The sequence below is a fragment of the Pseudopodoces humilis genome, chromosome 19 (genome assembly GCF_049639895.1).
Source record: "Pseudopodoces humilis isolate 2021_Gansu_Grassland_sample_001 chromosome 19, ASM4963989v1, whole genome shotgun sequence".
Taxonomy (NCBI): domain Eukaryota; kingdom Metazoa; phylum Chordata; class Aves; order Passeriformes; family Paridae; genus Pseudopodoces; species Pseudopodoces humilis.
Window position 1 is genome coordinate 6,196,673 of NC_142218.1, and position 21,036 is coordinate 6,217,708.

The following is a 21,036-nucleotide window of genomic DNA, read 5'->3' on the forward strand; positions in this document are numbered from 1 at the left end:
CCGGCGGTGTGGGTGGAATGAGAGGGGCTCTAGCGTTCCCCCTCAGCGGAATCACCCCAGGGTTCCCCCACAGCGGAATCACCCCAGGGTTCCCCCTCAGCGGAATCACCCCAGGGTTCCCCCTCAGCGGAATCACCCCAGGGTTCCCCCACAGCGGAACCACCCCAGGGTTCCCCCACAGCGGAACCACCCCAGCGTTCCCTCAGAGCGCCCTGCCGCCGAGTGCCTGCCCCGGGCGCGGCGTGCGCGGGGCGGGGCGGGCCGGGGCGGGGCGGGGCCGGCCGAGCGGGGCCGCGGGGCGGGCGCGGAGCGGCGGCGGCAGAGCGGCAGCAGCGGCAGCGGCGGCATGGAGCGGGCACCGAGGATCTTCGGGGGACCCAAGGTGAGCTGGCAGCGCTGCCGGAGGCGCAGGGCCGGGAACGGGGCGTGCACCGGCACCGAGGTGCTGTGCACGGGAGCGGGGAGCGCGGCGTGCCCCGGTGCGAGGTGCCGTGCCCGGGGCTGAGGTGCGGAGCCCGGGGCTGAGGTGCCGCGCTCCGGTCGCGCCCCGGAGCCCAGCGGCCGCAGCTCTCCTCACCCCGGGGCTGCAGCCGGCTGGGAACGGGCCGGGCCGCTCGCTGGGGATGTGTCCCCCGGGACCGGGGCTCGCTGGGCGCCGTCACCCCGCGGTCCCAGCCGGGCGCTGCGCTGCCCTGGCCCGGTGCTCCCCGCAGGGACGGGCACGGGCTGTCCCGGGTGTCCCGCACATCCCGTCGGAGCGATGCGGATCCAGGATCGTCCCATCGCCCGGCCGGGAACGCGGCTCTGCCGGGCTGGGCATGCACAGGTGGCCTGGCTGGGGAAGGGGCAAGCTCTGAAGGGCCCTGCATCCCAAGCACTGTCTTTGGGATGAGTGCTAACATGCTAAAACAGGCGTTTCCTCGTGTGGATTTTTTTTTTTTTTAATATTTTGTTCTGGGGGTTGGGTTGTTGATTTTGGGTGCTTTTGGTTGGGTTTTTTTGTGATTTTGTTGTTGTTTTTTTTCTCTTACATACTTAGTTCATTTATCCCTCAGATACCCCTGACACCACTTTGGAGCACTCTCTGACAGCAGGCACCAGTCTTTCCCTCTCTCCATGCTCTGTATATTACATCTCTAGTAGCATCATACAGTAATGCGTTTATTATCCAGATTGTAAAATAGAGAAGGAAGAAGATGAAACAGCTGCGGTTAGCGATAGTCCTGTAACTGATGGAAAGACACTGCCTGTGCTGCAGGATGGCTCAGCTCTCAGGCTGTGGTCTGGGTAAGGTGCTGTACAGGAAGCAGGTCTGCCAGGTTGGGCTTTTGTGGCAAAGTAGGAATCAAGATAGAGGAGACCAAGAAAAGTGATGTGAGAGTTGTGGTGCTGCTCTGGGAAAACATGAGTAGTGGCAACTGCTTGTGGCATTTCCAGAGAAAAAGATTGTCTCCAAAACCATGAAAGGATTGGGGGGTTTTGCTGCTGTTTGCATCCTCTCCCACTTCCAAACTATTTATCTCTCAGTTGAATATGCACCAGAAAAGTCTCACATACTTGGAAAAGGCAGTGTGCAAAGGTCTGATTGATGTTTCATTCCATCACTGTGGTTCCCTTTCTAGGAAGCTGATCCATGCAATAGCAGGCAAACCTTGATACCAAAATCCAGAGAGCATTGGCAGCTGCTAATGATTAAAGCCTTTTAAAGTCCACTTCAGTTTTGGGAGATGGTGGTGCTTCATCAGCTCCACTAAGAAAAAAGGCTGTTGGCTCACCCTGGTGATTTTAAACTTTTGGCCAAGAGAAGCAACTTAAGTTCTTTCATGCTTCCACTTCTTCAGTTTGTGTGAGACTGGGATACCAAAGAGAAAGATCTAGGAAAAACTGCAGGGTTTGACTGCTAAGATCAGGCTTCTGTTTTCTGGCTATTGGCAATTATGAGATTGGTTTTCCTGACTCAGGCAGTCCCTTTCAGTCCTGTGAACCTGCTAAGTCAGGCTTGGGGAAAAAAAATGGGCCTGAAGTCAGTTAATGAGCCCTATTCATTCCTCTGGATCCTCTGCCATTGGGAATGGTCAGTTTTGTGTTTTAGAGATGTTTCTGGTAACTGAAGCAGCTTCAGCCCCAGCTGAATGTGGGGCCAGGGCTGCCTGTGCATTTTTCAGGAACTCGCTGACTCCCAGTGACCACAGTGATGAACAGGGAGCTGTGGGAGGACAACTTTGAACCCTGCTTATCATAGGCCATAAAAGAACAGAAAAGGTTGATGTTCCTTTGATGTCAACCATCACCCTTTCTGTTCCACAACCAGAGCAGAGACTGTGTCCTTGCTCACTGCCCTCTTCTTGTAGGCCAGCCCCAGCTTGGGGGCTTTAGGACTTGTGGCTGTCTCCTCCTGCAGCTCCCATGTGCCTTGAGCTGTGTTGTGGAGAGCAGAATGGGAATAGGGGTTTCTGGGGTCAGCCCCACTCTCTCCAGTGGCTGGTGTAGCTCATTTGCAAGATAATCATCAGGTGACATGGGGCAGGTGTTCCTGTGAGGAGCACTGTGTGTGGCAGCCTCTCAGAGTGGATGCTGACCCAGCCTGGGTGCTATCAAAGGTGCCTGTGCTGGCTATACCCAGGGGGTTTGGATGGACCTCCTGCCTCACTCCCTGTAGTACTGCAGACTCTCCCTGCCTTTTGTGAGGATGGCAAGCGATGCTGCATTTGGCTTGTCCACTGCTTGTGCACAGCCTGACCCCTGACTTGGCATGGGTCAGAGCCTGGTGCTGCTGAGACTGCACTGAGCTCAAGCCATACGTTACACAGTGGTACCTTGTGTGCTCAATTCTTTAATAACAGAGTATGGGGATGCTCTTGGATAACCTTCCCAGGTCCTCTTGTCAAACATGGTGGCAGTAAGAGGTTGTCTTGGTGCTGCACAAAGAGCCAGGACTCTGTCTCTCTGAAGCAGTGCCTTGCTCCAGCCAGGTGTGGGTGCGAGGTCTGTGGTGGCACATGGCCCTGCCACCGCATGGGAACCATCACCTGTGAAGACACACAGCCACCATCACCTGCTAATGTCACCAGGAGTCTCATACTGGGGTCAGTGGAGGGTGAGTAGTTGGTGCCAGGAGGGTGGTACTAAAGGCTGCTCAGCACTGGAGCATCCTCTTCTTCCTCAGCCACCAAACCCATCAGTTATTGTATGGATGTGTAGAAAGCACAAATATTTCCTGCATTGGAGCACTGTGGGACTTATAGTCTCCCATGTTTCTCTTTTAAAGGCTCACCCTTATGCGACAGATACATCTCTCAAATGCATTTGTGGTGTCCTCAGGTTTGAGGATGATGCTGTGCTACTTCCACTTCACAACTCTCTTGAGCCACTCTCACCTCTTGCTTCTAAATGAGCATTTGAGATCAACTTAAGATGAGGAACATTTTGTTCCTAACAGCGCACTTCCATAAAACCAGTCTCTGGGGAATATAGTTAATTGTTTTTTGCAGTGATTTGCCACGCTTATCTAATAATTGACAAATTACAGCTGTAGCTACCCTGGTTTTCAGCTATTGAGATTATTAGAATGAACCTAAATTATCACCTTTTAAGAGGCTGACAAATAATCCTGGGCAAAGTCACTGTTAAGGGTTTTAAAATGATGCAACTTTATCAGCTGCCTGATTATCTATTAACATCTGCTGGAAACATAACAGTAAAAGGGGTGGACTGGCTTTGGTCATTGTATACATTTTTGAAAAATACCCTAAAACCACCAAATACAGAAAATCCTTCAAGTGCCTTAGCTTGAATGGCTCTTTTTATGCCATATAATGGGCAAGCTGAGCAGGTACCTGCTCTGCCATGGTCCACTGATCAAACCATAATAAAGAAATTGTGTTGGGTTGACTGTGGATGAAAATACTTTGAATGTGTGGTTAACTTTTTCCCCTTAATTTCACTAAAATGAAAATAATCAGACTTGATCCTGGAATGGAACATACTTGTTTGAGTACCTTCATTTTGTGTTTGAATTTATTTTTGAAGCTTATTACGTCTCAAAGAAAACATGAAAATATTTTCATAGAAGTCAAGCCAGAGCCCTTAAAACTTCTCCTTTTTAAAAATCTGAACCAACTTGCTGACATCTGCACTAATGAGTCATGTGCCATGGTTGAGCTAAAGTTTTTTTTTGCATAAAACTGGAAGTTGTTTGCTCTGATGGCCTTGCTGGGGGCTGTCTGTGCTGAGGACACACCATTTACAGCCTTTTGAACGTTCTTTGAACCCATCCCTCTGGCTTCCAACAAGTCTAGAGTGAAACTAAAAGTTTTATTGCACTACACTCAGGGTTTTTGGTGCGCTGATGGAAGGCCAGTGGAGGTGCAGGAGGGACTAAAGGGTTCCTGCACAAAGCTGGGCTTGAGGGTCCTCACTGTACCTGGGAGAAGAACAAAGCTCCTTCCTCAGGAAAGCGTTGGAGAGTTCACCTGCCTTCCTGTTCTTCATCAGAACAGGTGGTACCACATCCAGCTGGGATGTGAGAAAGGAAGTTATCCATCTGGTCTAGTGGGTGGCATCCCTGCCCACAGCAGCAGGGGTTGGAACTAAATGACCTTTAAGTTCCTTTCCAGCCCAAAGCTTTCTGTGATTCTATGGTCAGTGGTCCTGGAATGGTTGAAGGCTCCTGTCCAGTGCTGGTGCAGCCTGTGGTGCTGTTCAGATCCTTCACCAGGTGTTGAGATCCCAATATAATATGTGTGCTCGTGCTTTCTCTACAAATAAATCTGAAGGTTTGGAGTGGGAGACCGCATGCACATGGAGCTGTGTACTAAGGAGGAGAGAGCTGTGGAAGAAGCACTGGGCTTCTGCATTCACCTAATTTCTACTTGCTCAGGCATGTCCCCTGGAGCCACAGTTCAGAAAAAACTCTTTCATCCTTATCTGGGTGCTTTCCTTGGCTTAAGGCAAGGTCGTGTCACCCATTTGTGTCTGGAAAAGACTTGTGCTTTGTTTACCCGAAACAAACAAGCAGGAAGAGGGCTGAAATGTAATCTGCAGTGAGCAGCCTCCCACGGACCTGGAAGCCCTCAGGGTTTGCGAGCAAGGTGCCTGGGGCAGATGAGCTGCGCCTCGGCTGATTGCATCCTTATCTGGAGCCCTGTAGGCACACCTTTCCAGCTTCTCCTGAATGTCCTTTGGCTATCTAAATAGCATAGATTAGTTCACAGCTGCAGAAAACTCTACTCTGAAGCAATGGTCTCGAGGAAATCCAAAACTTTTTGGGTTGAACAGCACTGCACAAGGGTTCCTTAGCACTTGGTTTAAGTGTCCAGACCCAAAAAAAGGGCTGGCATGGGACAAAGAGCCTGTTGCTGATATTGGAGAGGAATTTGCTGCTTTACAAGCATCTCCCCTTCAGAAGTGGCAGGTGACATACATAGATGAAGGATGTCACAGAATCTGCTTTCTCATTGATGGAAATGTCATGTTGGGATGTTCTTGCAGGAAACTCTTGAAAAGTGTTTGTGGGAGAAGATCTCAATAGGTTCATGTTGCTTTGTTTTTGAAATCCAATGTGAGCAAATTTCAAGCCTGTTTCTCCACCAGAAAGTCATAAGGGCTGTTGAATACCTCAAGGAGTGGATCTTGCATGGTTTTAAAATAGGAATTGGAGCTCAAGAGTAGAAAACATGCCAGGCGTCCACATCTGGCAATGCAAACCATGTTTGTATCCTCCTATTTTATTTGCTGCTTTGCAGGACATTTAGTCCTCATAAGTAGGATTGCATAACTCAAGGAGGGGGGAAAGATCAGGTTTTGCCCTTTTTCAATCTTCCTCTCTGTAGATTCAGATTGTATCTTAAGGGCAGGAGAAGTGGCAGGGATGTTTTTACAGTCTGCTATCAGTGGCGTCTGTGGGCATATTCATGAGCCCTGGGCCAGTTGATTGCCACCAGAAGTTTGATCTATCCTGAGCCTGCCCCACCTGCGTTTTACCTGACACCAATGTTCCAGTGGCAGCTTCATGGCCATCATGGGGAGATGGTCTGAGCCCCAGCACTGTCCCTGCCGTGCTTGTTGCAGAAGTGGCCAGTGAAAGCCCTGGCAGTGAGTCAGGTGCCTCTGCCTGCAGGGCTGTGTGTTGGGGGTGGGCATGAGCTCGTGGGCATCAGCGCAAGCCCCAGAGATGGGCACTGCCAGCCCTGTGCCAGGAGCTCACCTCTTGGAGACTTGCAGGCAGGACTTACTCAATTTTCTCCCAGCTCCTTGTAGTTATTGTTTGATACATACCCTGATGCCAGAGGGTTTGTGAGTTTTAATTAGTAACCATGGGTAGTTTAGTTATCCCTGCAAATATCCAGTCCTCTGAATCCTACTCCAGCCTTACCCTTGGCACCCTGCACCTATCATCTATGCAGGAAAATGCATAGATGTTATAACTAAATGTCCACAATGTTACAACTAAAAAGAACTTTGTGTATTAAGTTTCTAATCTACAGTTTCATTTAAAAATACAATAAAATCAAATATGTATTTTGTAAGCTATTCTGTTACTTAAAAGAAAACAGTTCTGGAAAGATGGATATCTAGCTGAAACATTTTACAGCTAATGTTTTCCTTCCCAGTTCGACTTCCAAATCATATTTGTCATGTTCCTCCAAAATCCCCAGCTGGCTAATGGAAAAAACGTGCTTTTGCTTTTCTGGGTCTCCTTATCCAAAATCCAGTGTTTCAGCAATGGGGAAATAGAGCTTTAGAGTGAAAAGACCTGAGTTACCTCAGTCCCATTTTTAATGAGTAAAAAATTAAGTGTTTTATTTTTAAACCTTGTTAGTTCTATGGGGCAACTTGTTATAAATTTTTACAGCACCTTTGTGCTGTGGGACTGACCCCTTGTGTAGGATTAGAGAGCCTGTAAGCCTTGATAATACCATGTAATTAACAACCCATCAGGAGCTGATTCTTGGAAGTGAAGTCAAAGTTTTTGTGTAATGACTCTTAGCAAATTAATTAGTGTTAGCTGCCTGTGATTTCAAGGAGGAAGTAAGCTGGAAAGTGAAGGTGTTTACTTTTTTCACTCTTCCTGAACTCTAAATAAGTATAGGGCAGTTCCTAAAAATTCCTGGGAACAGGATAAATTCCTAAAGATTCATTAAATGTGTGAGCTGCAGCAGCCATAACAAAATATTTAGACAATACTTAGATATTGAAAAATAAACTCTGTAATGATTATATTTTAAAAATGTGTATGTGCCAACTGGTCGTGACTTTGTCTCTGTATTGGCTACATTTATACCCATGTGAGCACCAGTTACTTCTCTCTGAATTTATTGTTGCAGCTCAAGAGTACCTGACCCATTTCTCTTATTGCAGGTAGAGCTTCACGTCCACCTGGATGGAGCCATCAGACCAGAGACCATCTTGTACTTTGGCAAGTGAGTTGTGGGGGGAAGGAAGCTCTTGGGATCTGAAGTTCAAAGGCATCCTCCCTTCTGCTTCTGCAGATCTGGGGCAGGGGAATTCCTGCCGGCAGCAAGCCTGGCTGGTGCTGGTTCTGTCCCTGCCCAGACCTGACTGCACAGTGTGAGGACACTGAGCACACCCCAAAAGACACTGGGGCTTCCCAGGTAGCAGGAATGTGACTGAGGTGGTTGTGGGTTTGTGGGCAAGCTCAGAGGAGCCACCATGAGAAAAGTCCAGAGGATGTCTCATAAAGAACTGCTTGCCTTTGAAGTGTACCCAGGACACAGCAGAGGTGCTGTATTCTCCTTTCTTTTTCCACATTCCTAATCACAAAACCAAGTGGAATGACAGCAGGCTGGGAGTGTTGTCTTTCTTGGTGGTGGTGCTGTTCCACAGTTTGGGAGGAAAAACCAGCTTGGGTGCGCTTGCCTGCCCTGCTGCCACGTGCATTTGAATCCCAGGCTGTCTGCCTGGTGGCAGCAATCAAGGAGTCACGCTGGTGTGAGGGTGACCCAGGGAAGCACTTGGCAGTGACTTAGAGAGAGGTTGTTTCCTTGACAGAGCCCACGTGCATCTTCCTTCAGTGTAGATTTTGTGGGAAGCACGGGGTGAATGGTTAACCTGTGCAAGGGCCTGGCTCCACATTTGTAAGCAAAATAAACAAGTTTTCTTCCAGCTGTCACTGATACCCTCACATCAAGAAGATGGCAAGAGTAAGGATTTTGGGAAACAGCTCTTAGGCACAGCTCTGGTATTTTTTGGGGAGGAAGTCAGTTCTGAGGAGGATGAGAAGTGGTTCTAGCATCCTGTGAGCCCAGCAGATTCCAAGGCAGTGCAGTCCTAGGGGGAAATATTCTTTCTGGAGTAGCTTTTTCTGCAGGCCCTGGCCATACTTTTTGCTGTGTAGTCAGAGAAAGAAGGGTGGGTCAGGGCTGTCCATCCCATTTTTTGCTGTATGCTGGCATGGTGAGCTCACTCAGGGTTCCTGCTGGTGAGCTGCAGGGCTGGAATACAGGTCCATATGAACAGAAGAAGTTGGTGCTGACTCCCTGGGGCTCTTCTGGGCCCCACTGCCTGCAAAGAGAAAATGCCAGTGTAGTCCCCTAGGAGAATTATAGGAGCCCTGAAACCCAGGAGGGACTGGCTGTCTGGGGATCCTGTGCCAGGATCCTTGCTTAGGGCAGAAACCTTCATTGCCTGAGTGTGTGCTGAATTCCCTCTTATTTTTAAACAGTCCTGGCATCCCCCTGAGCTGCCAGCCCTCGGGTGAGCAAGGCTGTGCTATTCATGGGCTCTAAAACTTGCACTCACACACAATCCAGTGGGGCAGTGCAGAAGGCTATAGGGGACTGACTGCCTTAATAATCTCACCCTGGGCACAGAAAGCTGTTTGTGGTCTATTTTTAAAGGTAAAGAGCTGGAAATAATTTTGCTAGGTGGTGTTTGACCATGTACACAGAACTCTAAGCTACTGGGATGCACAAGCCCCCTTGGGCAGTGCACTGCTGAGCTCAGCTGTCTCCAATAAACTTTGTCTCCAATTCTGTCAGGTCTGGGTCAGTCTTTGCATCATTCCTGCTCAGCTAAAGGGCTCAGAGGTGTGACAGACCCCTCATGGGGACGAGGTGTCCCCAGGAGACACCCTTTCTGTGGTGGGATGGTGGGCATGGTGCTGCCCATGGCTGAAGGGAGTCTAGGAAGGACACCAAGGTGGCAGTGAGGACAAATATGATCCCCTCTGGCCACTTTGCTTCAAGAAGAATCCCACCTACAAGGAGGGTTGGGTGGGGCAGCAACAGCTCCAAAAGCCAGGCTGGCATGATCCACCAGATCTCCTCATGCAGAGGTGTGATTTCAGTGTGGATCATCCCAAAGCACTGCCACCGATACCTGCATGAAGGCACTGCCTCAGGAAGGACATGAAAGAGGTCAGGGAGGTGGCTTTGCTGTAGGAAACTTCCTGGGGCAGGTGGAGGAAGGTGCAGGTCAGTTCCTGGAGCAGAGACTGATGTTGTCAGTGCCATGGAAAGGGCAAGGCAGGGAGGAAAACCGATGCCTTGGCAGCGATGACTGTTTCCTGCTGAGTGCCAGCAACTTAATCTGTGCAGATTGGATGTGAGGCCTGAGTGTGGGGCTGGTTTCCTTCCTGGCTGAGTGGGAAAGGAGCAATGTTTACCAAGCCCAGGAGCTGGGTCCTTTGGACTGTGTCCCTGCATGGCTCATTGGGATGTTTGCTGGCATTGCAGCACTAAAGCTGTCTGTGGTGTTTTGTCTCTATTAGCGGAATTCTTCTATCAATCAGCTGTAATTCATTGTGGCAGGAAAGAGGATTAAAAACAAATGTCTGGTTATCATTCCAAATTTGTTTTGGCTTGTGCAGGGTACCAGAGGGTGGGGGGATGGCAAAGCCTGCCCAGGAAGCTGCAGCACCCTTGGCTGGCAGCCTCCTTGATCAGAGCTGTCGCCACACCAGGAACACCTTCACCAACTCAGTATTCCAGCTGCTCCAGGGAAAGATGGCCTCTTCCTTCTTAGAAGCATTTATGTGGGCATTAGTGAGTCTGTCCCTTCAGTGAGAGCGGTTGTTGCTGTTTGTTCCTGTGTGGGAGGTGTTCCTGTCACAGAAGATGCCACCAGGATGCTGGGCTCAGGAAGCAGGAGCTGCTGGCACTAAACCCATGAGCCACAACACTTCTGCCTGTGTGATCCCAGGCCTTGGAGCATCTCCTTGATTTTTCAGTCCTTTGAGCCTGCATAAGTGGTAATTAATGTTTCTAAAGAATTTTTGCAATTCTGCTTCTAGGTCTAGGAGGTGCCAAGAAATAATCCAGAGCCCCTTTAGATGAACTCCTTAAGCTTCAAATGTGCCCTGGCTGTGTTCCTGCTGGATCAGCCTGGGCTTGTATTTTGGTTTGTTTGTGCTTTGCCTGTGTTTTGGATCACCTTCCTCTGTGCTGAGATTCAGGGCTCTGTCCATGAGGAGGTTTTGGAAGGACAGCGTGTGCTGTATCTTCCCTGTGAGGAAATGGTGGTTGATGCTGCCAGCTTTGGATACAACTGGTGTATAAAATGGGCTGATTAAAAATGCAATAACCTTCTCTGTCAGTAACATGTGACTTCGTTTCCAGGAAAAGAGGTATCCCTCTCCCTGGGAATACTGTTGAGGAGCTCATGAAGTATGTCAGCTATGACAAACCACTGACACTTCCCAAGTTTCTAGAGAAATTTAATTACTACATGCCTGCCATTGCGTAAGTACCCTTCTATTTGCTTTTTCCCCCTCAGTCCTTGGCTGGATCCCTTGGCTCAGCCTTGGAGGTCCCCTGTGGGCCCTGAGGGTGACAGGACCCACTGCCATCCCTGCAGGGGTGACCGTGAGGCGGTGAAGAGAATTGCCTACGAGTTTGTGGAAACAAAAGCAAAGGAAGGAGTCACCTATGTGGAGGTCCGATACAGCCCTCACCTCCTGGCAAACTCTGGTGTAGCTCCCATGCCCTGGGGACAAAATGAGTGAGTGATCCTGCTGTGCTGGGGAGCTGGTGGGTGGCTGGTTGGGCATGGAGAAGGCATCCCATGCCAGTCAGCCCCTGTGCATTCAAAAGCTGCTGTAATAAACCTTCCTTCTCTTCCCATGCAACGAGAGCCAACATGCTTCCACCTCCCTCTCCCATTGGTAGGGTTTTTCATCCTAGATACCTCTGTGTGCTGCAGTGTTTTAATGTTCCTTGCTCTGGGCACTGAGTTCTGCATGTGCAGAGCAGCTGTGCTCAACCTTCTGGCTGAAGCCCTTCCCTGTGAGAGGGAAAGAAATGTCCACATATGGACTGCCTGACCACAAAATGGGAATTGAGCTGGCAGCCATGATGGGTGGTGTTGGAGGGGACTGGTGGTCTGATCCCTTCCTTTCATGTCATCCCCTCTGTGATATGGGCCTCTCATTAAATCAATGCTGGGCTCTGGGGCCCCTCCAAAGTGTTCTGTGGTAGGTACTGAGCCCTGGGCTTGCCCCTGCCTGGCTGCAGAGAACTGTGTGCCCTAATGAGATGCTCTGGCAAAGAGGGGGTTCCTCTGCTCAGGCAGGATGGGCACCCAGTTCCACAAGGCCTTTCTAAGTCTTAGTGTCACCTGTGCCTGCTTCAGTGCCTGGTATCTGGTAGTGGGTGTGAAAGGTCCTCTTGGGCTCTGGGTGCTGTTGTTGGGCACGTGGGACCTGGGGCAGCCTGAATTCCCAGGGGATGCTGGGCTGGACCTGTGGCTCCTGCCTGCCTGCCTCCCTGGCAAGTCCTGGCCTCTTGCTGATGGCTTTTCTTCCCTGCAGGGGAGACCTCACTCCAGACGAAGTTGTTCAGCTCGTAAATCAGGGACTGAAGGATGGAGAAAGGGATTTCCACATCAAAGCCAGGTCTATTCTATGCTGCATGCGCCATATGCCAAGTAATGTATTGCAGCTCCCTTGCTGCTCTGCTCCCCTTCCCTGATGCGTGGCGGGGGGGACATCCCTGGGTCTGGGGCCCTGCAGAAACGTGGGGACAGCCCTGATCTGTGGGTCTGAGGAGATTCTGGGGGTCCTCTGCTCCTTTCACTGTTGGGCAAAGGTCTGCTGGATGCAGGAGCGGGGTGCAACCAGTATCTGAAAGTTCTTGCTAGAGGGACAAAAGGGGCTCCTCTGTCCTCTCCTGGGGGAGCTGTGATCTCTGCTCCCTGGCCAAAGCTAGAGCTCACCTTGGGCCAGTAAAAGCCATTGGCACAGTGAGCACTTGCATCTGCCATGAGTGACTGGAGGTCTGAGAGCAAATGGTCGTGGAAGGAGGACCAGGCATGACATGTCACACTTACCTGCTCATGGTCCTACATGACCTGCTCAGGTCCTTAGCCTGGGTCATGGGGCAGCCAGAGAATCCATTGGCAGCAGCCAGCCTCTGCTTGCTTAAGCTGAAAACACAAGTCAGATATACTTAAGGCACATATATAAAATGTCTTTTATGAAATCAGCAGCTCTGACAAAAAACTTTGTTGGTAACAGGTGCTGTGACCCAGAATAGGAAGAAAACCCAATTTCCAGCATTTCAATGGGCTGCTGAGTTTTGCAAAGATCTTCCTCTAGGGAAGGATGCAACCAGAGAGAGGCTGTGTGACAGTAGCTGTTTTATGTGAAGATTTTATTCTGAGTATCTTCATATCTCACACCAATTTTATGTAGGCTTAGTAGGGCAGATGGTGGAAAGATTTCTCCTAGTGAGTACATGTTAATTTGTGTCTAGAAATTTGAAAAATTATATTATTGGAAGCTGGGAGATTTGAGAGTGTTTTTTCTTTTTTTTTTTCCTGCCTGCACAGTCAACACCAAACAACACTTTGAAAACTTTATCCTTACATTTCTGGTTTCTAGGGAAAAAATGTTTTTCTGTGTAGAAGCTGGAGAGATATAAGGCACAGTCACTGATCTGCAGTTACAGTCCCTGCCAATGCACAAGGTAAAGGCAGGAGGTGGCAGGAGCATCCAAGGGCATGTACAGCCTGCACTTCACTGCAGGAGGGATTGCTTGTGCAACCAGGTATTCTCATACCTGTGTCCCAGGGCACCAGCTGATACCCAGAGCCAATGACATGCTTGATAGTCTTTAGCAGTGCATTCAGGATGTGCTGCACAGTGAGAAGCCACCCTGTTATTAATGAACTGTTGAGAGAAAGGTAGAGATACCAGTCAGAGTTAACTCATATTAAACTTGTTAATAAAACAATGGCTCTAACCCAGCAAGTTGGAAAATGGTGGAAAAAAAACCCAGATGCACACATCGTCCTGGTCTGTTGATATGATTTGGGGATAGTCTGTACACAGCAGGTGCCTGTTAATTATTAACACTACTGTTTATCTCTGTTTCTTGGCCTTTCTGCTAAGGTTAAGTGCTATGTGAGCTGGTAGATGCAGTTTCTTTCCCAGAGGTTATCTATCCTAATCAGAGAGAATTCTGAAGCAGTTGCTGGCCACTTGTTAGTCTCTTTCTCATGGATGGTAAATAGCTCAAACTTCAGCTCCTTCCCACCAGGAGTAGAATCTTTGGGAGAGTCAAGGATGCCCTACAACAGATGGGTGTAGTACAGGGCCCCCCAGAGACTCCTCCCAGCCCTGACACAGCTCATCTGGTGGGACAGTTCTTGCCTTTACCCTCACCTTGCCCAGCCAGGGAAGGGATGAAAGCTCAGGAGTTGAGGGATTTCTCCAACACACCATATTACAGCCCCAAGGCAGTGCAGCTCATCTTACCTCGAGCCAACTGCAGCAGTCACCACTGCTTGGAAGCTTTTTAATTAATTTTTCTCCCTACTTTAAGTGAGCAGAAAAACATGATGAGAGCAGTTTTATAGCTGGTAAATGCCTTTGATTTCCCTTTCATTGACAACAGACTGATCAGTTGATAGCTTTTATTTGTCTGAAGATCGCAGAGATGATGGACCTTTCTAGCAGTTTGCTAGCTTTCTTTTTTAGGCATCAAATTTTGGGAAAGACTAAAGAAAATAGCTCTAGCCTTCTAGTTATAGGACCAGGATTTGTTTAGAAAAATGCTGCAGGTATGACCCTTAGGAATGCTTCCTCCTGAATCTTGGTGCTGCCTCTTCCAGGCTGGTCTCCAGAGGTGGTGGAACTCTGCAAGAAGTATCAAAACGACTCTGTGGTGGCTGTCGACCTAGCTGGAGATGAGACCCTGAAGGTGGAGGATTACTCTGAGCATAAGAAGGCTTATGAGGTTTGTGAAATAAGTTTTTAAAAAGAAATTACAAGAAAAATATGTATTGAGGGGATGTGTGTGAAGGGACACTGTTCAAATTGCAAACAGCTGGGACAGCTTAAGGATTCATTGCAGCTATTAAAAACATTCAGTTAAATAGCAGAAGTATTTGTTTATATTTCCTAAATGATTAATGGCAGGCATCATTGCTAAAACATGGGCTTGGCACACTACCCTGTAGCACTGAGCATGAGAGGAGTGACATAGAGCTCAAATCAACCCCCACCCCACTGCTGTTGGCTCCTGGGGCTTGGTGAAACCACAGCCAAGGGTGGAAGAGACTGGCCTTTCCAGTCTGGCAGAAATCACCGAGGGACAGAGGAGAAGCTGCACATTTGCAGGGCTTTTATCTGATCATCTCAAATGCAAACACTGGAATGGCTTCAGGACCCTGATCCCAGGCTCTCACCAAACCTCAGCCTTTGCAGCGGCTCGAAGAAAAGGGAAAACCTCACTCCTCTCTGCTGGGGGAAATTTGGGGTTGTTAGTCCCCACCATCAGTGGGGGAGGAGGTTGTGCACCATCACTGACAAAGAGGGTGGTGGTTTGCAAGCAGTGCTCAGGTCTGAAAGTACATGGGGCTTCCTTGGGGCCTTCACCCCATCAATGGGAGCTGATACAAGGCTATCCTGCCCTGCTGTGCTGAGTGAACAGGGTGATTATAAACAATAACACAGCAACAGCAGTTCATTGACAGATGGGAATGCAGTCTTGTCCTGCCCTGGTGGACCAGCAGTATTATCCAGGTCCAGTCTCCTCTGTCTGAAGGATGCATCTTGTCTCTGTGCCAGGGGCTCACTCAGGCTCTGAGATGCTGAAGCAAACCCCCCTCCCATCTGAATTAAGTAACTGAAAAACTCTTGAGTGCAAATCCCTGAAGGACTGTCTGTGAAGAATGTCTGCTTGCAAGATGGGGCTTGCAGCCTGCCTGCTGCCAGCTGGCTGGCCCTTCTCCAGCAAAGCAGGAGCCAGGCTTCCCTGCAGGCTCCATGGTTTCCCAAAGTCCAGGCAGCCTGTGACCCCCTGGCGAGGAAATTTTCAGTATGATCATGGACCTGTACCCAAATATGCACTCGCAGGGTCCTTATGGCTGGGCTGCTTCCAGCACCAGCCCCTTGCAGGAGGGAGGTGCTCAGTGTCAGAGCATTTCTTCATCTCTGCCCTGGGGTCCTTCTGCACCTTCCCACCCGGCTGCAGCCACCAAAAATATGAAAGTTCCAAAGCATGGAACTGCTGCAAATTTCATGCAGAAAGGCAAGTGGGTGGAGGAAGAGGAGCTCAGAATTTGCTGCTGTCTGGAGAGGAGGCAGCAGTCAACTCACACAGTATTAGTCCATGAAGAGCCTGGCTGGGGTCCAGTGGAAGATAACCAGAATTTTTAAGTGTCTCTCTACGTGACATTACCGAGCTCATGCAGGCCTTGGAGTGCAAGGCTTGTGATCTGTGGGCTCTTGGCACAGGAGCCTTGCTGTGCCCCCGAGAGCAGTGCCAGCCCCTGAGCCTGCTGACCTTGCTGCAGGTGATGGGACAGGAACATGTTCTCCCTTGTTTTGCAGGAAGCTGAGAGATGTGGGATTCATCGCACCGTCCATGCCGGAGAGGCCGGCCCGGCTGCCATGGTCAAGGAGGTACAAGGGGTTCCTGACTCAGGGCAGACAGGGACAGGGGTGTGACGTGTCCTGCACTGGGGAGACAGGTGTCCAAGTCCTCCCCATATCCACAGCAAAGTGAACACTGGGACGTGGACAGAGGTCTGACCTGATGGCTGCAAAAGGCCATCCCAGGAGCCAGCTCGGTGGTGTGGGTTGTACCTGCAGTGGGATGGGGGGCTCTGGGCAGGCAGGGGCTGAGCTGTGCTCAGAGGCTCTGAGGGGTTTTCCTGTGCTCTCTAGGCAGTTTATGTCCTGAAGGCCGAGCGCGTTGGCCATGGATACCATGTCGTGGAGGACCCTGAGCTCTACAAGGAGCTGCTGAAAACAAAGATGCATTTTGAGGTAAGGACATGTGGTGGGAGTGTGACAAGCAGGTAGCTGCTGAGTGGAAAACAAGCCCTCACTCGGGCTGTGCTGCAGCCAGGGACAGGACCTGACACCCAAATGCTGACCACATGTACAATGATGTGTTTAACCCAGATGCCCAAAGCTCCACAGGAAAAACACTGGGGATAAGCCTGTCTATGCTGGGATGTGCTGCTGGGAGCACTGGTGTGCACTGCAGCTTGTGGGAGGGATGTAGCAGAAAGAAAGGATCCTTGTGTGGCCAAGGATACATTCTGGAGACCTTATTCACTGATTTATACACCTCAGGCCTGAAGGCTTGTCCTTCCACAAATCAGGCTGCTGTACCAGAGCAAGTCTGGTTAGAGGAAATGCCTGGGAGTTAGAGTGCATGTAAGGATTTCTTTTGCTTTTCCCCAGAATGGCCATATCCAACCAATAGAAGGAATAGGTACTTAATGCAAGTGGTTTTGTTACTGTGATTGGCAGTGGGCAGGTGACTGACTGGCCATGGGTAACATCCCACTGGCCCCTGCCACTGTCATGTGGGCTGTGGGCTCCTCACATCCTGGGACATGTCCATGGTCTGTCAGGGTAGTGCTGAGGGGCAGCTGTGAACAGAGCTCTAATCTGACATTACCAGTGTGCAGAGCTATCTGTGTCCACAGCTGGGGTTTAGATCCATGTGGTTGATTCTGCTTTTCATGCTTAACTCCCCAAACAGGTCTGCCCTTGGTCCAGTTATCTCACTGGAGCATGTTCTCCGGACTTCACCAAACACCCTGTAATACAGTAAGACTTCTCAATTATGTGAAATCTCAACCAGGATTTGGGTTGATTACAGCTCATTTATTGCTTTGCAAAGCTAAGGCACATCTAATTTTGTAGGACAATGTGGCACATCCGTGCCCTTTGGCACGGGAGAGCCTAGTGCAGCTGGAGGGGTGTGGGGGTCCCTTGGGGAGGCTGTCCTGTCCCTCCTGCCCTGCTCTGAGTTATGGGGCACAAGGTGCTGCACCCCAGCCACTGCTGGCAGGTCAGTGCAGGGTCATGTGGGGGACAAGCTGAACCTTGTGTGCTTTTCTCCAGCAGTGCCAGCTGCAGAGACAGCCCCGAGGTCTTTGCTTTTGCTGCATTTCATCCTGAGAACTGCACAGTATCACACCCAGTGTTCTGCCCATCAGTTCAACCTGATTTCATTACAGGTTTAAGAAGGATCGTGCCAACTATTCTCTAAACACAGATGACCCCCTCATCTTCAACTCCACCATTGACAAGGACTATGGCATTGTGAAGGAACACATGGGATTCACTGAAGAGGAGTTCAAGAGAGTCGTAAGTTGGCCTTGGCTGGGTGTTCTGCTGGTGTCTCAGTGCAGCCCAGAACAACCTGCTGGTTTTTCTTCATGAGCTTTAAGAGTTTCTAATGGAAACCCAAAAATTCTGCTCTGGCCTTGTAAGCAGGAAAGTAGGTTCAGACTCAAAGTACATATCCCAAAAATTCCAGAGTATTTAAAGACCTTTGCTTTGTGCTGGTCTCATTTCTCCTGGGACTGCTGCTAGTGATGAGCCAGAGCAGTTGGCATAAAATAAGGCCATGGAAATGAATCTGAGAGCAGAAACTTTATACTCTCTCTCACCTGCTGCTGCTCAGAGCCAGGTGCTGGGATGTGCACAACTATGTGTTCATGTCTGATGTGTCTTAATGTTCCTGTGTTCCCCCTCTGCCTCCTCAGAACATCAATGCAGCCCAGTCCAGCTTCTTACCCGAGAAGGAAAAGCAGGAGCTGCTCAACAAGCTGTATGAAGCCTATGGGATGGTCCCCAACACATCGTGACCTGTCCCTGGGAGCCAGCGTGGAGCAGGGCCCTCCTGCAGGAGTGCCTGACTCTGCTCTGTGCCAGAGGGAGCACTGGCAGGAGGTGCCCAGAGTCAGTCTCTATTCCTGGCAGCCCTGTGTTGACCCTTACAGTGCCCATCAGAATCAGACTATCACATACACCTACTTGTACCCCACAAACTCTCTCCTGAATGGATATCCAGCTTCCTGTCCTGCTGTTGTGCAAGCAGACTGGCTCTGCCTGCTGGCCTGACTCCCTTCTCCATCTGCTGGTGTTTCTGTACTGCAAATGCAAACAGAAAAACCTCCCCTACATTTTTTTCCCCTGCTCTTTCCCTGTTTTACCTGTCCTGTCCCACTGACCTGCCTGGCCCTTGCCTGCAGTGCTGAAATAACCACTTTCAACTCTGGCTGTGGCCTGGGTTAATCTTCACCTTTCCAGGGAAGAGATGTGCTAGTGCTAGCAGGGAGAGAGCAGCCTTTTCAGACACAGAGGCTTTATTCTTGTCCCTGTGAGTGGGAGGGTTTGGTCACAGCTATATTTACCCAGGGTTAGTCTTGTACTAACAAGCTGCAAGCTGGTGCTCCTGCCCATGCACAGGTCCGAAGGGCATTCAAAACAAAATACAATTTTTTTGGCATCCTTTCTTGGACATGAACTCCCCTGTGTCAGGCCTCTCCCCATGTCACTGCTGCAGAAGTGCACACCTTGGGCTCAGGCCCCAGCTGTGCTCACAGCTGGCCATGACCATGCTCACACACACATAGGAAGTTGGAACATAACTTTACCACTTTGGGCCAAAATCTGCCTTCTGGGATTTTTCCCACTTTTTTACTCATCTTGGAGAACTCCTGTGAACTGCAGTTTGATCTTCCTCTTACCTTTGTTTAGGACTTGGGAAAAAACGTGATTGATTGCCTGGTTTAACAATTCTGCCCTCCTTCTGATTTGATGCAATCATTAAGCACTCTTAAGGCTGAATAAGTAAATTAACTTGGACCCCATGTCACACATTGACTTGGGGCCCATCTGTCTGCTTTTCTTACTCAGTTATGACACTGGCTAGAAGTCAGATCTTCAGTTTGGTGGAGAATTTATACAGAGAAACTCACCAAAAATTCCTTAATGATTTTATGGTATTATAGTGTTTTTACTCAATAAGCAATAGAGCTGTGCAGCCAGAGAAGAGACCGTTGTTTTCTTACCTGAGTGTGTGGTGTGCTTTAGCATCCCAGGGCTTTGCCAAGAAGCTCACTCCAAAGATACTGTACCAAAAAGTTGCCTTTGACCAGGAGCCATGGTCACCATTGCCACGGACAGACCATGGGCTGGTCCAGTCTCAGCCAGCAGTGATGGTGTGCTGGGAGTATTTCCATTCTTTCTGGGCTTCCATATTGGTCTTCAGAGTAAAATACTTGTCTCTGAAGTATGTGGTGCATAGATAGGTAAATGAAGATGAGAGAGTGATTTTCTTACTTTTATAAAGCGAAAGATAAAGTATTACTTTAAGGGACATGATTGTGGCAAGAAACAGGCCTTTTTGGGGTCATTTTTCTCCAAAAATAATTTCTGAAGAAGAGTTGCTTGTTTGGATTCTGGACAGTTGATTGTTAATCCTGTTTAATAAAATAACAAATTTATATTAAAAATGAAATCCTTGTGCCTTTCTGTTCAGGGCTGACTGTTCAGACTGGCATGTCTCAACCCCCGCTAAAACACAGGGGTTCATTGGTGGGTGTGATGGGGGCTTTGGTAGCTCAGTTGCTGCCTTCTGGTGCCAGGTTGGAGCACTTTGGCAGCCAGAGGGAAGCCTGCTCCCTTGCCAAACAGCCAACTTGGATTTATGGCTGCAGGTTGTTCCAAACTCCCCTGTGCTTTTCCCTTCACTAATCCAAAGGGTGCACAACACTGCTAGAGCAGCAATGCCATCATGGGGTACTCTCACTTTTCCAGGTGTTTATCAAAAATAGTCACTTTTTTTCCCTGTCTCCTGGGTTTTTGGTTGATGCTCAGAGCCAAGAGGGGCATTCTGGGCTGCTGGGCTACACCATCAGTGTGGGCAGGGGAATGTTTGCCCAAAGGTTTTTGGGTCATTTAGTGCTTGGTTAGACTTGAACAAGTCTGGGATGGCCATGTTCAGCTGAAAAGAAGGGCTTGGAGCATCCCTGTGCCCAGCAGCTTTGCAGATCAGGATGTGGCTGGATTAAGGCAATGCCCTTGGTCTTTCAGTGACAGTGGCTGAGCTGGCTGCCACTTGCAGGGGGAACCTGATGCCTCTCACCCATCCCCTGAGAGAAGCTGGCCAACAGGTCCCTACTCCTCTGCCTAAATATAATTCTGAAACAGATATTTTCTGACAAGGGAGAGCTAAGATTAGCCCACATTTGACTCTTGGAGTTCTTGTGTGGTGCTCAGTCTTTCTGCACTGCCTTTCAGCTCTGTGTGTGTGTGTCAGCATGAGCCAAAATTGTTGTTCTTTGGTAAGGAGAGCTGGAAATGGGGCTTAAAGACACAACTGTGCAGTCAGCCAGGTCCAGGAGCTACCTGCTGGTTTGCCCCCAGGCACGGGAAGTGGGAGCAGGTTCTTGGCTGCTGTCCAGGCAGAACTCTGCAATGATACCCAGCCACTCCAGGAGCCTTTCGCCAAAGCAGCAGCCAAGGCTACTGCCTGCCTGCCAAATCCTCATTTCCTGTGGGGGCTGGAGCTGTGGAAACCTCTGTGCTCACCCCATGGACATCACTTCTCACAGGCAATTCTCCCTCCGTCTGGCAGCCACTTCTCTGCTGATTTATGGCCTTGTTTTGGCTGATAAATCTCAGTTCATTCAGTTCATCCTTAGGCTGTCAGGGAGATGCTTGCCCTTGTGTCACCAGTGGAGAGTTTCTCAGGTCAGCTCTGCCCTGTCCTTGTGCTGGTGCTCAGTCCCAGTCAGGCTGCTCCACTGGGATCAGTGAAACAC

General features: G+C 49.6%; 1 protein-coding gene across 1 annotated transcript; it reads left to right on the plus strand.

Moving 5' to 3' along the window:
- Window positions 1–285: 285 nt before the first annotated feature.
- ADA (adenosine deaminase) lies at window positions 286–19,730 on the plus strand. The gene is made up of 11 exons (XM_005524675.3): window positions 286–382; window positions 7,360–7,421; window positions 10,578–10,700; window positions 10,816–10,959; window positions 11,768–11,883; window positions 14,071–14,195; window positions 15,794–15,865; window positions 16,130–16,231; window positions 16,959–17,026; window positions 17,440–17,569; window positions 17,971–19,730. Exons 1-11 carry the CDS (start codon window positions 347–349, stop codon window positions 18,070–18,072), a joined length of 1,080 nt encoding a protein of 359 aa, XP_005524732.1. The 5' UTR covers window positions 286–346; the 3' UTR covers window positions 18,073–19,730.
- Window positions 19,731–21,036: the final 1,306 nt, after the last annotated feature.